Source organism: Idiotropiscis lumnitzeri, chromosome 17 (genome assembly GCF_059441095.1).
Source record: "Idiotropiscis lumnitzeri isolate Australia: NSW breed Sydney's pygmy pipehorse chromosome 17, RoL_Ilum_1.0, whole genome shotgun sequence".
NCBI lineage: Eukaryota > Metazoa > Chordata > Actinopteri > Syngnathiformes > Syngnathidae > Idiotropiscis > Idiotropiscis lumnitzeri.
Window position 1 is genome coordinate 15231723 of NC_142407.1, and position 13751 is coordinate 15245473.

A 13751-nucleotide genomic window follows, 5' to 3' on the forward strand; every position below is an offset into this window, starting at 1 on the left:
TGCTGCAGACAGTATCTTGCGGCAGCTACGAAAGAACTATGTTGAAGTGAGTTGAGACGCTTCATTTTGCAAATGTAGTGCTTTGCCACCACCTTGTGGTGTCTTAATGCCAAGGAGCTATGTTGAAGTGAGTTGGGGAACACTTGCATTCGTGCATTTGGGAAAAAAACACAAATACATCATAGCCCAGGCCAAATGTTTACTTAACACTGGTAGTTCTACGCTATTTTAATATACAATGTCAGTAAAATAAAATGCGGAATAAATGAAAGGTTTCTATGCCCGGTGTGACCAAACAACTCAAACGTCTCCCTCGGCAGGGAACCATCTTGGCCCTCCACCGCCCCACTGTTGAATCTTTGACGGCGTTGCGTGACCTGTAACGTGCTCTACGTGGAGCCGCCCCCTCCTCCTCCTCCTCCTCCTTCTTCTTCTTCATCCTTTCTCCTCCCTTTTCTCTGTGACGGTCCACACGCTCCGGACGGGAAACCGCACACTGAGGTACGGATTCGAAAGTCCAAAATCGCCGGTCCTACTTTGGGAAGACGGTCTGTTTCTGTACCGGCTGTGTGTCATACATGTTAGCTCATAGCTTTAGCATTTTAAGCCGTAGAGGTGAATGGGGCTATCAAGCTAGGCCCGCTGTTAGCTTGACAGCTAATGACTTACGATGCGGTCGTTAGTCACTTTCAGGCGGCACGTATCCCGCTAAATAGAAACAACAAAGCTTAGTTCATCGGGAATACCGCATTTTGATTTGTTAACAATTGAACGTTTATTAAGTATCTATTACGATGAAGTCAAGGGGGCGTTTGCCCGCTGCCCACCTTGGAGGCTCGTAGCTAATGCTAAAAGACAGATCGAGTCATCATCTTTTCTTTGTGTCATTTGACTTGTCACAGAACAACACTTTTGTAACCAACCACACCTTTTAAAAGTGTCATTGGTTGTACTAGTGAGAGAGAGCAAACAGAATTGCTCTTGGTAGGACTTCACCACTTAAACCACTGCAGCCCGAAGGATTTTTACTAGCGACAGTCAAGGACCTTTCATGCTTCATATTGGCCCTCAAGGCCTTTTGACACACTTGGAATGTTGTGTGACAAAGCAGATGGAAGAGCAAATGAATTATTGGATAAGGAAGGCTAAAGTTTGATATTGCCCATGTTAATTGGGCAATAACTAGAGAGAAAGGGTGCAGTTGTTGGCTGAAGGAGTTGGTCACACACGACATGCAGAAGGTTGAGCAGTAGGATCTCCTCCTCCTTGGCTGATAATCAAGAAGGAACTATTCAACTGTAGAAACACTCCTCATTGTCTGCATACCCGCTATCGCAATGCACCTCAATTTTATCTCCGTGACTGTTGAAGTGCAGAAACGGCAGTGCCGTCGTAACGCTTTACGTTTAATGACGAAAGAGCTTGCTCACAAGTGACATGGCGCAGAACCATGATTACATAATTACACATCACATTGAAACTACTTAATCATTTGAACTGGCGCTACAGAAAGGTTACGGCACAGAGCTAAACCCACTTATATTCAAATGTAATGTAGATGTGTCATAAGACCGAAAGGTATTGACTTTGACATTATTGAGAACCTCCCTCCATTGCCTTCCCATCAGTTAATGTCACTTTATACAGTTATATCAGTCTATGTGTCAGTTCAAATATTTAAATTCTATTATTATAAAGTATATTCAATAATAATTAAATTACAAAATCATGTTTTTTCATGTGGACAGTTATTACCAATGCACTTACATTTACTGCAGCATAGCATCGCTAGTTTCTGTAGGTGGGAAGGATAAACGCAGGCAGACTTGTAACAGCTGGCCAACACCCATGACACCCAGGGCACTCACCAAACCAAGCCCCGCCTTTTTAAAACCACACAGGTTCAAATTCACTGTTAGTACATGATAGAACGTCACTGATACTACACTGTAGAACTTGAGGCTCACCAGTGGCCTAAGTGGACTAAATTAGCTGCACATTACGTGTACATTATTGTGTTCAATATCAAATATTTTTTTAATCTGATTATTCACTGAGATGCTTGATATTATACTCTAAAATTGTTTTACAATCGCAGCCCTAATGTACAGTGGCGCATTTTGAGTCCTGCGGCAGCCTGTTGAGGCAGAAAACTGGTTGGACCTGAATTAATTGAACTCTCAGCTGCTTGTCTTGGCAACGCAGCAAAATGATCGATACAAAATCAATGTTTTCTGTCCTTTCCTTCATTATCTGCCTTCCTAAAAAGTCATCCAGATCCCTTTGTTGCAGATCATGGCCGTACCTCCAACCTACGCCGACCTGGGAAAGTCCGCCCGGGATGTTTTCACCAAGGGATACGGTGAGCAGTAAAGACCCGCTTCGAGTTTGAGTCGGGGATATTTACTTTTTGTTTTTTCCTCAGGCTTCGGGCTCATCAAGCTGGACTTAAAAACAAAGTCTGAGAATGGACTGGTAAGACCTCGGCACTCCTGATAAGATTATCCTACACTGCCACCACAAGCTGAGCAGACTTGTTTCAGGGCAAGTTGTTGGCGCCATATTGAAATGTTTACTGATGCGCAGGAATTCACCAGCACGGGCACGGCCAACACCGAGACCAGCAAGGTGGCCGGCTCCCTGGAGACCAAGTACAAGTGGGCCGAGCACGGGCTGACCTTCACGGAGAAGTGGAACACCGACAACACTCTGGGCACCGAAATCACCATCGAGGATCAGGTGGGTGCAGAGGAAATGAGAGATGCGGCGTGAACGTTGGATTTATTCTTATGGCCGTTTCCAGGTGAGCTTGTGTTTATTTCTAAAAAGAAAATTTGTGATGGTTCTCTGCAGTTGGCCAAGGGTCTGAAGCTGACGTTTGACTCCTCCTTCTCACCAAACACCGGGTAAGCTCATTTTAGCAGGTAATTAAGATTGAGTTTTTGATTATTTTATTGAAATATATTTGATATTTTTAGTATTCATTTTAATAATGTCTTTCTATTTTTCTTTTATTCATTTAAATGTTGTCTCTTATTTGATAAAACCCTTTTTATTTTGTGTAATTTTTGATTTTATTCTTACCTGTATTTTGGGTAATTTACTTAAATTGCATTTATGAAATTGCATGTTTAAATTTTCATTTATTATATTTTAATTTTATTTTGTGAATTTTATTTACAATGTTGTTCTCTATTTTCATTAGAATTTTTTGACAAAAAAATTGAAGTCAGAAGCCTTTATTTTTATTTAAAGTAGATGTATTTTTATGAATAATTTTTTATTTCCCTTATTTTGTATTTTTATTTTCATTTAAATAATTTGTACTTTTTAGTTTTGCTTGTAATTTTTTAAAATGTATTTCAACTGTTAAAAGCTTTTTAAAATATATTTTAATAGATGGAAAAATCCTTTTGAATGTCATTTTTTTCCCATTTTTTTGTACGGATGGATTTTCTATTTTAATATGGGATAAAATCAAACGAATGAGTTTTACATTTTATATTTCATTTCTAAGTTGCTCATAAGTGTATTTTTTTTTTAACTCCTGGCTCCTTCTAGCAAAAAGGGCGGCAAGCTCAAGACGGGTTACAAGTGCGACCACATCAACCTGGGTTGCGATGTCAACTACGACATCAACGGCACGGCCGTGCATGGCGCCGGCGTGGTGGGCTTCGAGGGCTGGCTGGCTGGCTACCAGGTCACCTTCGAGGCCGGTCGCAACCGGATCACCCAGAGCAACTTTGCCGTAGGATACAAGACGGACGAGTTCCAGCTGCACACCAACGTGTAAGGTTGAAGACATCTATAAAATATATAATCTGTACTTTCAACAACACTGAAGATCAGCTTCGCATTTGGCTTTTGACATAGTGCCCCAGTGGCGTAGTTCTACTGACTAGTACAGTTTATTTTAATCAGGCATGAGAGTAATATTGAGTTACTGCTGGTTGCCATGTAGTTATTTTTACTTGAGCGATGGGATTTAACACGCTGCAGGTGAGACTGAGCTAGTTGTCAGATCAAAAGGAGAAAAAGCCCCTTGATTGGAAGGTCGAGACAGTTAATGCCACTCAGTGGGTGGGTGGGGGCAAGGTTATGGCCAAGTCGGCAGAGAGACCCCCCACTGAGCTCGGAGCTAAGCCTTGCGTCTTGATGAGGTCAAATGAAGCGTCTCCATTTTGTACAACCACCTGGCGTGAAACTGCATTACACTAAGATTTTCACTTCAAATTCTGCTTTCTATTTTTGCTCCTCGCAGAAATGACGGCACAGAGTTCGGCGGTTCCATCTACCAGAAGGTGAACGAGCAGCTAGAGACGGCTGTCAATCTGGCCTGGACCGCCGGCAACAGCAACACCCGCTTTGGCATCGCCGCCAAGTACCAGATTGATCCCGACGCGTCCTTCTCCGTGAGTGACGTCACTTGCTTTGTTTGCCAAAGTAGCGTACGCCATATAAATATTGAAGCTAGTTTAAATTAGCATAGTGACATTTGTTAGGCATGTCTGTCATGAGTAGACCCACCAAAATGTCAAGAAGACATGACAAAGGAGACACAAGACATCTGCCATCTTGGTTGAAAGCAGCCATTTTAGGGTCATTTTGGCCCTTTTCCAAGGGAATCCTTCAAAATCTAACTTGTCCTACAGATTTGATCCCTCTGCAACTACATTTGTCGACTCGATAGATGGATGATGCTAAATAATGAAACATTTTAGATTTCGTCATTGCGTGTTTGGAGCGACGCCACAAAACAGGAAAGTGGAGTCACCTTCAGGTGCCCCCGATTGGCAGAAATATAAAATGCAACAAACCTCATCTGCTGAATGCATTTTGTTTGATTCCTTCATCTCTCACAGGCCAAGGTGAACAACTCCAGCCTCATCGGCCTGGGATACACTCAGACTCTCAAGCCAGGTGAGTTTTTATTAACAAACCCGTTTGCGGAAAAATTCAATTCCGCCTTTGAAATGACACTGGTGCCTTTACATAGGAGTATTAAGGCAGCTGCCGAATCCTGCTACTGGTGACTCTGTTGTTTGGGCCGTAAAATGTTTTTGAAAAAATGAATTTAACCTTTAAAATGTCAAAAATAATGAGAACTTGTGTGGTCCCTGAATGTTGCGGGGATCGTAAAGAATGCGTCATCAGTGTAAATTTGTGTGGTCTGGTTAAGGTATCAAGCTGACGCTGTCCGCCCTCCTCGACGGCAAGAACATCAACGCCGGCGGCCACAAATTGGGCCTCGGCCTGGAGTTCCAAGCATAGGACGAGCGCGCGCGCCCTTCGCCGACGCACCCTCAAGTCCGCTCCCAGCATTACCCAATTTAAATGAAAAATAATTTAGCACTCACAACCCCACCGTCCTTTCCTATTCCTCTACCTCTACATGTGCCACAGCTGGAGGCAAGTCGGTGGCCACCCCATCCCCGCAAACCCACGAGAGGCGAAGCGCCTCCCTCATTTAAAGGGCCACGTTTAAGGGAATATTGAAACGGCCGAGAACAAACGCGAGATATTTGAATCGTGTAGCTCACAAGGGAACGAGTAGCCTTGAGCACATCTTAATTTTCAGTCACATGCGTGTGTCCATTGTGTAACCGTGCAGAAAGAACGACGCTAATAAAGACACAATACACATTCTTCGCTCATGAGAACAAGATGGACATGCGCCCATACACACTGCACCCTATCGTGTACATTCTTTTTGTCTTATTACATAGCAGCATAACAAAAAAATGTATTTTATGACCAGACCCGTGTAGCGTAATCCACCTGTGAAGTCTTAAGAACCGCTCGATCAAAATGGACACTTATGGATGAGAGTTACTGGATCTGAACAGGAAGTGGCGATCTTCCATGGATGCTTAATAGTATTTATGACGGTATTTTCATTTCCTGAATAAATAAACATCTCAAACCAACAAGTGTGTGTTTCCTGTTTTTAAACATGCAATTAGTCATCTTTCCAAGTGATTGTATTGGAAGACAAAACATTCATGATATTTCTCCTCATAAGTGAGGAAGACAATCTTTCTGATGGACCGTATCTTGATACAACGATTGATAATTTATTGGAAGAAAACCCATGAATGATGTATCATAAATTTAAGCGAGACTGAGCACGCCTACGTAGCCACTTTTCCGGCTATCTATAGAATTGTAAATCTGCAGTATTGGAAGGGACCCTCGAACAACATCAAGATGGAAAGCAATCGTTCCTATGATATCCATGGTATCACGATACAACAATTGTCAATATACCGGAAGAAAACCATGTAATAGGTCACAGTGCCAATCTTTCTGGTAAAGAAAATATGTACAAATTAAACTCCTCCACTATTTATGGGATTGTGAGTGTTCAATGGTTTCGCAAGAACACGACATTGGAAGGCTCCCAAATTTAATGAGTAAATATTTCTGACTATTTTAAAAACAAAAACAGTGACGACGTCTATGACGCAGACGTCACAACTAAGCCACGCCCCTTCCCCGTCCGCACGCAAACCAACATGGCGACGATGGGACGAAGCAGGAAGAGTCGCCCTCTCTGCCTACTTGTCTCCCTCCAGCTTTTACTACTTGGCGGCGTCTTGTCAGCGCCGACAAACGTCACCTCACATGGTAAACTGGTATTCTTGCCACACGACAGCGTTTTTTATCAGGAGAACTCTTGAGCTTCCCATAGTGCTGCTTTGTCGCCAGTTGAGCGGGGCTAGCAGGTCACGCTAGTCAGCTGAGGTGATTGACAGCCCACAAATCGCGAGATTTTACTCTATTATGAAGAAATATTATTCAACTTTAGAATTGTTTAACATTGTAGGGCGATGTACTGCAATATAAAATTCGTCTGTGACGTGTCACTTGTCGCGAGATCTTATCGCTCGACGTGATTTATGCAAACTAATTTATGGCGTTTTTGCTTCTGGGTTAATTTAGAGCCCACACTTTAATTATAAATTTAACTTGAGTGGAATGCTCATTAAGCTAGCTCCAAACAGGACGTACTTTCTTGTTTTGTTTAACAACTGAATCAACGAGGAAGTGTCATAAATAATGCGAATTTACTTCCACTATTTTAGAGTTTTTGAACTCAACAGCTTTTCCACTGTGTGCTGTAGAGGGCTTTTATTTACTCAACAGCAGAGATAAGAAAATGTTATTTATCTGTTACCTTATTTTATGTTGACCAACTTTGTGCTAAGTACTTTCTTGCAAAAATGATCCAGTTTATGCACTTGCTGTAGCCCGTTTACTGAAGAGTGAGCGTGTGAATGCATGTAGTCATGAGGTTTCGTCATGCCACAAAGCCCTCCTGTTCACTGACTGGCTCTGCTAGGTGTGTATGAATAGATCCTTTTTGCTTCTAATCCCCAGTGAACTCTTTCCTACCGAGCAACGTCTCTACATGGACGGATATTCATTCACAAGCTAAAGACTAATTAATATATGTAGCACTCAAACAGTGTTGGAATGGAGGTTTGTGGAAAACATCTTACGAGTTTGGTCATGTGACATTTACAAGCTGGCAATGTGAAAAATAAATAAAAGAACAGTCTTTCAGCTTCATTTTGAGAGCCATCTGTCGTTTCTAGTTTCTCATTTCGACGTAATCTCGCGTCCGTGGCTACATCCTGGTACGATGCATCAGTTCATTTTGGCTCAGAGCACAGCAAGCGACAGACTTTTCAAGCGTGACTGACCGGCGGCAACTAGTTTTGCAACAATCGCCTTGCATGGTGGGCGGAGGCCCGAACGTGAACGGCTGAGTCATATTTCATCTTTCTGTTTGTAGATGCGGCCACCGAGAAAACCAAGGTTGATGTGCCAGAGAGTTCTCTCCCGACTGCAGTTAGCAAAAACGATACTCAGACCAACACGCAAGTCTTGACGATGCAAGAGGAAGCCAAGCTGCCGACCGATCCCAAGATTCCCAGCACGGCACCTGTTCAACCCAAGACTCCCGAGACCAACCCCGTCCAACCTGGGGACCCCCAAGTCAACCAGCCGAAGGCGAATCAAACCCAAACAAAGCAAAACGATGACAAATTTGCGGTGGTCATCGGTTCCTCAGACACGGATCCCAAGCCGGACCCCGACGAGACAAAAATGAGCACGCTCCAGGTGGCGAACACCACGGCATCACCTGTCGTGTCTAAAACTCCTGAAGCCGCGGCTGGCGCCACAACTGAGAAAAACCCCAAACCCACCAAACCCAGCGCACAGGAGACCACCGTCTTCTTTGTAAAACCCTCCGAGGCGCAGACCGTCACCACCCTGCAGGAATTTGCGTCTGACCTGCTGCAGCCCGCCGGCAAAGAAGCCACAGCTCACCTGGATCTGGACGACGACGACTACGATGGAGATGAAGACGATGATCCGGACGCGTACGCCGACGGCTTGTATCGCCTGGAGACCAACGAGGACGCTGCCAAGGACCGGGAACGGACGGTGATCCAGCTGGAGACACCTGACGTCAAGGAAGACGTCAGCTACAAGATGCCCGGTGTCTACAACTCGGAGGACGAGGACTCGCACTTCTTCTTCCACTTGGTCATTCTGGCTTTCCTGGTGGCCATCATCTACATCACCTACCACAACAAGAGGAAGGTCAGTGGCCAAAAGAAGCCCCAGAAAAAATTATTTGCATATTTAACCATAATTTCAAGACTGTATTAAGGGGCGGGCTGGGGGTTTTTGGGGAATAACAATTAAATTATTTTATAAAATCATGCAGTCCAATTTAATATGATTTTAATTGCGATGACGTTGCTGTTCTTCCTGTCAGATCCTCCTGCTGGCTCAAAGCCGCCGCTGGAAGGAGAGCCTGTGCTCCCGCAACACGGTCGAGTACCACCGGCTGGACCAGAACGTCAACGAGGCCATGCCGTCCCTGAAGATGACGCGCGACTACATCTTTTGAGGCCCTCAGAGCTGTTACGCATCTCACTTGACTGACCTCTGTGCCGTTGTTGGGTGGCCATGTTTGCTCCCCTCACAGCCTGCGTAGAGACATTTTTGTGATTATCTTCCTTCCATGTCTTCTCTTTGTCGCCAAGTCAATATTTATGGGGGTGTTTAGTTTAAGCTTTTTTGGGTGAGTTTCCGCCTTATCCGCTTTCAGTCTGGATTTGAGTGCAACATTCCAACAAATGAAATGACACTGATTACTTTGACTCAGGCATTATTTTCCTACGTCTCTGCCCACTTCCTGGCCAGATGGTGCCATGACGGACTCCTGGTTGGCCTCATCTTTGTTTTATGACTTCGGTGAAGTCACTGTCGTTCGCCTGCGCTCACTGTTAAGGCAACCCAAAATATGCCCAGAAGTTGATTTGCAGCCAAAATCATAATCCACTCGGACAAACTTTGGGCCACAAGGAAGCAAACTTAGATGACAATAATTGACAGTGCAAGTAAAGTATAAGTTTACTATTCTTGGCATTTTCCTCATTGTTGCTCATTTTATTAATTTTTTTTTAAACGCCTTTTAAAGCACACAAGGACACTGTAGAACATCAATGTGAAACAACTTGACAAGGCTGAATAAAAAATACAGTGATAATTTAATAAAGAAAGTAGCTCGTCACGTAACTGCCAATAAAAAGGAGGAACATGTATTGAAACACTGCGCTATTAGGAAAATAGGTAATATATATATTCGCAAAGCGATGAGTCCACTCTTTCATTGCTTAATTTTGACAAATTATTTGTTGTTGTGTTTCATCCCCAAAGGCGTACAAACATACCTTTCCAAAATGGAATTGTATGCTTTTGTTTGGTCATGTCGGTGTTGCTACAGTCGAACATGCCCCCCCTTTTTAAGTCACGCTTTCATGGCCTTTTTGGTACTATTTTTCTCTATAAATATTGCATAAAATATTGTAAGAAATGCACTCTTTACTCAAACAAATGGGCGGATAGTTACTTTTTGCACTGTGGAAGAGAAACTCCGCTCTTGCAATCAACTGTAGAATCACTTTGTTTTTTGACAATAAAGCACAAAGACGTCAAAAATGTGAGCGCGCGTGTGCCGCTTATTTGTCAATAAAGGCCGATTAGGTCAGACGTCAGGTGAGCGCCATCTTGATTTTCGCCACTTGGGGGCAGTATTCCCCCGTGAATGAATCAATGGACGGGTGAGCGCAATCAGGTTGACTGATTTCACAGCGAGGTTTTTAATCGATCAAGTATATGTATGTATATAGAATACGTCTTGCTGTATATGGGTGTATATTTTTATTTTTTTGGAAGGCTAGAACAGATTTCTGGTGGTCGGCTCTAGTTCAGGCGCGTCCCAAGAATTTTGTTGATGCGTGATATTTTCTAGGGACTCTTGAAAATCCATCTTTCTACTTTTACATCCTTCCTTCCTTTGCCAAGGTTTTAGACGAGATATTGGCCGTCATTTTTCTCTCTCCCATCTTATTGTTTGATGGCCGTCCCCCCCTCTTGCCGTCACATCAACATCAAGCGTCTCCGTATGCCTGTCCGCCGCCGCCGCCTCTTGCTGGCTTTGATCACCTGAACGTATGCTGCCTATTTTATTTTTAGCCACCTTTGCATTTCATCGTTCAGTCTGCGTCACGTCGGCATTCGGCGGGAAGTGTTTTTTTTTATTTTTTTTTTATCTTGTTTTCTGCCACAAGGAGCTTTTGTAGAACGGATTCTTGACTGTGAGGTGGAAAGACACTGATGTCTTTTTTCTATACATATATATTTTTCTGGGGGAAGAGTTGACATGCCCCAATAACTCTAAGCCGCTATCATAATTCATGTTGTTGTTTGCACAATAACAAAAGAAAAAAACAAATCAACCAAACTTAGTGGAGGGGACAAAGTTGTGACGCTAAAATGGGGAAAAATTATGAATAAAAAAAAAATGTCACGGTTGATCGTGTCCATGTTTTTTCTTCCAACCACTTTGTAATGCGCACCACTGCCATCTACTGGACACAACAGGAATACAATTGACTATTTTTAATAGGGCTGTAAGTAACTATACAGAAAAATTGAGATTCGATTCCGCTCTGGATTTCTGACCAAAGTGTTGATACACAATTCGATTTCTTATAGATAAAGTACTTCATCTAATAAAATTATAAATACATTAAAGGAGCTTAATCATGCTGTATCAACTTTTTGAATTTTCAGCCATGTTAAAATGCAATTTCCTCAGCCAAAACACCTCTTAAGAGGTGTTCTTCTCCGTCCATCCATGTTAAAGCAATCCAGCTCATTCCTCCGCTCTAAGCACCAGCCCTGCCCGATCCAAGAAAATGATCTCACATTGTGACGTCACAATGTGAGGAACCGCTCCTGCCGGGTAAACACACCCCCATTTTCTCCAGCAGACAGAAGTTCCCGTTTGGTGGGCGGTGCGGACTGCCGGCTTTGGGACGACGTCGTGAATGCGGCGCGGAAGAGGGGAGAGGCGAGGTTTTGGTGAACCAAGAGTCTTACTCAAAGGGGACACCGGTTTGCGACGCAGAGTATCGCACATTTTCAATTTACATCTTGTATTGTTACTGGCTTGAATATTAACAGTAAAAAATTAACAGCCTGGACTGAACTTTATTTGCCTACTTTACTTTACAGTACAGCAGGGCTGCACAATATATCGCAAAAATATCAATATTGCGATATTTGCCTATCCAATGCATATCGGAAAAACATGCAATCATTTTCTTTATGGAATTATATGATTTCTATCCGCATTAGATCAGTCAAATGCAGACTTAAATGCGCATCGCCACCCAATAGTTGGGAATTATTAAGGGGAATTACAATTAATTAGCTAATAACAAATTGATCTTGCATCATCACAAATGATGATTAAATATCGCAATAATATCGAATAACAGCCATACCGTATATCGTATGTCCTTCCAATATCACGAAAAAAAGAAATTTTATTCAAAGGACGTATAAGCTAGCCTTACGACGGTGTGTTAACACGCCTGGAAACTTTTTAAAAAAGGTGTGCAAATTTGCGTGCCTCTTTGGATGTGTTGCTTCTGACATTGGAATTGGAATATCGCATTTAAAGAAAGCCAGACGAGTCGTGGGTGTCAGGCGGGTACGCGTCACCTCTATTGTACTCGGCGCTGAACTCTTCCCGTCGCCCTTTTAGTCTGGCTTTGATGAGGCCCCCGCCGCCGCCGCCGACACAATGGAACAGAAGGCGCGGTGGATAAAGCCCGCCGCTGAAAAGAATCGCAGAGGAGAAAGAAAAGGAAAGGGAAAGCCGGGAGAGTTATTGATGCACAACACCATTTTGAGCCGTGAAATTGGAAACAAACAAGCGGCTTTACAGACGCACAAGTTGTTGCTCACTTGTTTAACGGCTAAGTGAACGTTTCAAGTCGCTGTTGTGTGCTGCTCCTCTACAATCGTGGCGGACACGTCGATCGACATATCGATACTGATGTTGAGATTGATATTGATGGATACTAAAGTGCACATTCATGAAAAACAAGAAAATATTTCTCAAGTCCAAACTTTAGGCGAGGTTTCGTCATTTAGTTGATTTAAAATGGATCAATCCCAAAATTGGTACCGTTATTAATTGATGAGTGATACTTTGGTTTCATCAAAACCTATTTTCTATTTCCACGACTACTACACTTTTTTAGTTACCTTGAAAAAGTAACTGAAAAAGTTACTTGAGTGATTACTTGATTTTTAAAATATTTTAAGTTACTTCATTCAGTCGATACTAATGTTGGAATTTATCAATCGATATCAGTGCGATAAGATTGATACCTTTGTTTTCTATCCCGTGGTTTCATTGAAAATAAGAAAATGTTTCTTGACGTCAAGACTTTGTGGAAGTTGCAAAGTTATTTGGTTTTGGATCGATCGTGGCGGTGGGAGTGATATCGATTGATACCACGATGAAGTTGGGGACACTTTGGCTTTTATTAAATATCAGTGACTATTTTCAAAGATGTGGTGGAACGAGTTCTTTGCTATTCTGTCGTGGTTCTGCATCAAACAAAGAAATACAGCAAACTCTTCTTACAAATCAAGGCGATGGAGGGTTTAGAAATTTCTTGTTATCACGTCGATACCGGCTCGCTGCGGTTTTGTCCAAAAAGTGGCCCATTTTTCCGTGAATCCAAGACTTTTGGGAGGTTGACAAGGTCCTTGCGGTCCTCCACGTTAACACCCCAGCTGTTGTTTGTGGACCACCCCGCCGACTGACTGATGCTAATAAGAGTGGACAGTGGGAGGGGGGGGGGGGCGCTAACAGCTGTGAGCGAGCGCTGCTACAGCCAGATTTGAGCAACAAAGTGAAGGACACGTTCAAGTAACGGACGTGTATGAATACGTGCTCCGTTTTGTCAACTTTCCAACAAAAATGGCCGACTGGTTGCGCGTTTCACGGCGTCGTGTCGTCGTCGGTTTTTGTGCCGTCTGTCCTAGACTTGCCAGAAAACTGACAAGTGCAGACTAATTGATCGTGTTCGTGCTTTTATGGAGGTAAAAGGAGCAATGACATCTCACGTCTCTAATTTGGGAAATGTTTCCAGAAAAGCATACGTCGCCTCCGCGCGACCGGTAGATTTACGAGCGCCTCGATAAGCGTTTGCCGTGATGAATGGCCGCCGCCTGACATCCCGCGGTCGGCTAAAAGGCGAGCAGGAATCACAGGTGGGAAGGACGCAAGGGAGACGCCTTTTCATCCGTTTCTTGAGAAGCGATCGTTCACGGCTGCGATGCCACTCTGAACGGCGCAGACCTCC

At 43.3% G+C, this 13751-nt stretch overlaps 2 protein-coding genes across 3 annotated transcripts; both read left to right on the plus strand.

Moving 5' to 3' along the window:
- The first annotated feature begins 365 nt into the window (after positions 1 to 365).
- Positions 366 to 5930, plus strand: vdac1 (voltage-dependent anion channel 1). Its single transcript, XM_088279812.1, has 9 exons — positions 366 to 501; positions 2293 to 2362; positions 2426 to 2475; positions 2587 to 2739; positions 2854 to 2906; positions 3562 to 3789; positions 4262 to 4412; positions 4863 to 4920; positions 5180 to 5930. Exons 2-9 carry the CDS (start codon positions 2296 to 2298, stop codon positions 5269 to 5271), a joined length of 852 nt encoding a protein of 283 aa, XP_088135938.1. The 5' UTR covers positions 366 to 501; positions 2293 to 2295; the 3' UTR covers positions 5272 to 5930.
- Positions 5931 to 6458: 528 nt separating this feature from the next.
- On the plus strand, positions 6459 to 10025 carry c17h5orf15 (chromosome 17 C5orf15 homolog). 2 transcript variants are annotated; one of them, XM_088280283.1, is made up of 3 exons: positions 6459 to 6627; positions 7799 to 8613; positions 8792 to 10025. In XM_088280283.1, exons 1-3 carry the CDS (start codon positions 6516 to 6518, stop codon positions 8924 to 8926), a joined length of 1062 nt encoding a protein of 353 aa, XP_088136409.1. In that variant the 5' UTR covers positions 6459 to 6515; the 3' UTR covers positions 8927 to 10025. The 2 variants fall into 2 exon arrangements, with proteins under 2 accessions (XP_088136409.1, XP_088136410.1); XM_088280284.1 differs by having other exon boundaries at positions 6599 to 6744.
- Positions 10026 to 13751: the final 3726 nt, after the last annotated feature.

Coding starts and splice junctions, on each gene's coding strand:
- vdac1 (XM_088279812.1), top strand. CDS start 2,296: ATGGCCGTACCTCCAACCTACGCCGACCTGGGAAAGTCCGCCCGGGAT. Junction 2,476..2,586: donor CAAAGTCTGAGAATGGACTG/GTAAGACCTCGG, acceptor ACTGATGCGCAG/GAATTCACCAGCACGGGCAC. Junction 2,740..2,853: donor AAATCACCATCGAGGATCAG/GTGGGTGCAGAG, acceptor GGTTCTCTGCAG/TTGGCCAAGGGTCTGAAGCT.
- c17h5orf15 (XM_088280283.1), top strand. CDS start 6,516: ATGGCGACGATGGGACGAAGCAGGAAGAGTCGCCCTCTCTGCCTACTT. Junction 6,628..7,798: donor GACAAACGTCACCTCACATG/GTAAACTGGTAT, acceptor TTCTGTTTGTAG/ATGCGGCCACCGAGAAAACC. Junction 8,614..8,791: donor CCTACCACAACAAGAGGAAG/GTCAGTGGCCAA, acceptor TCTTCCTGTCAG/ATCCTCCTGCTGGCTCAAAG.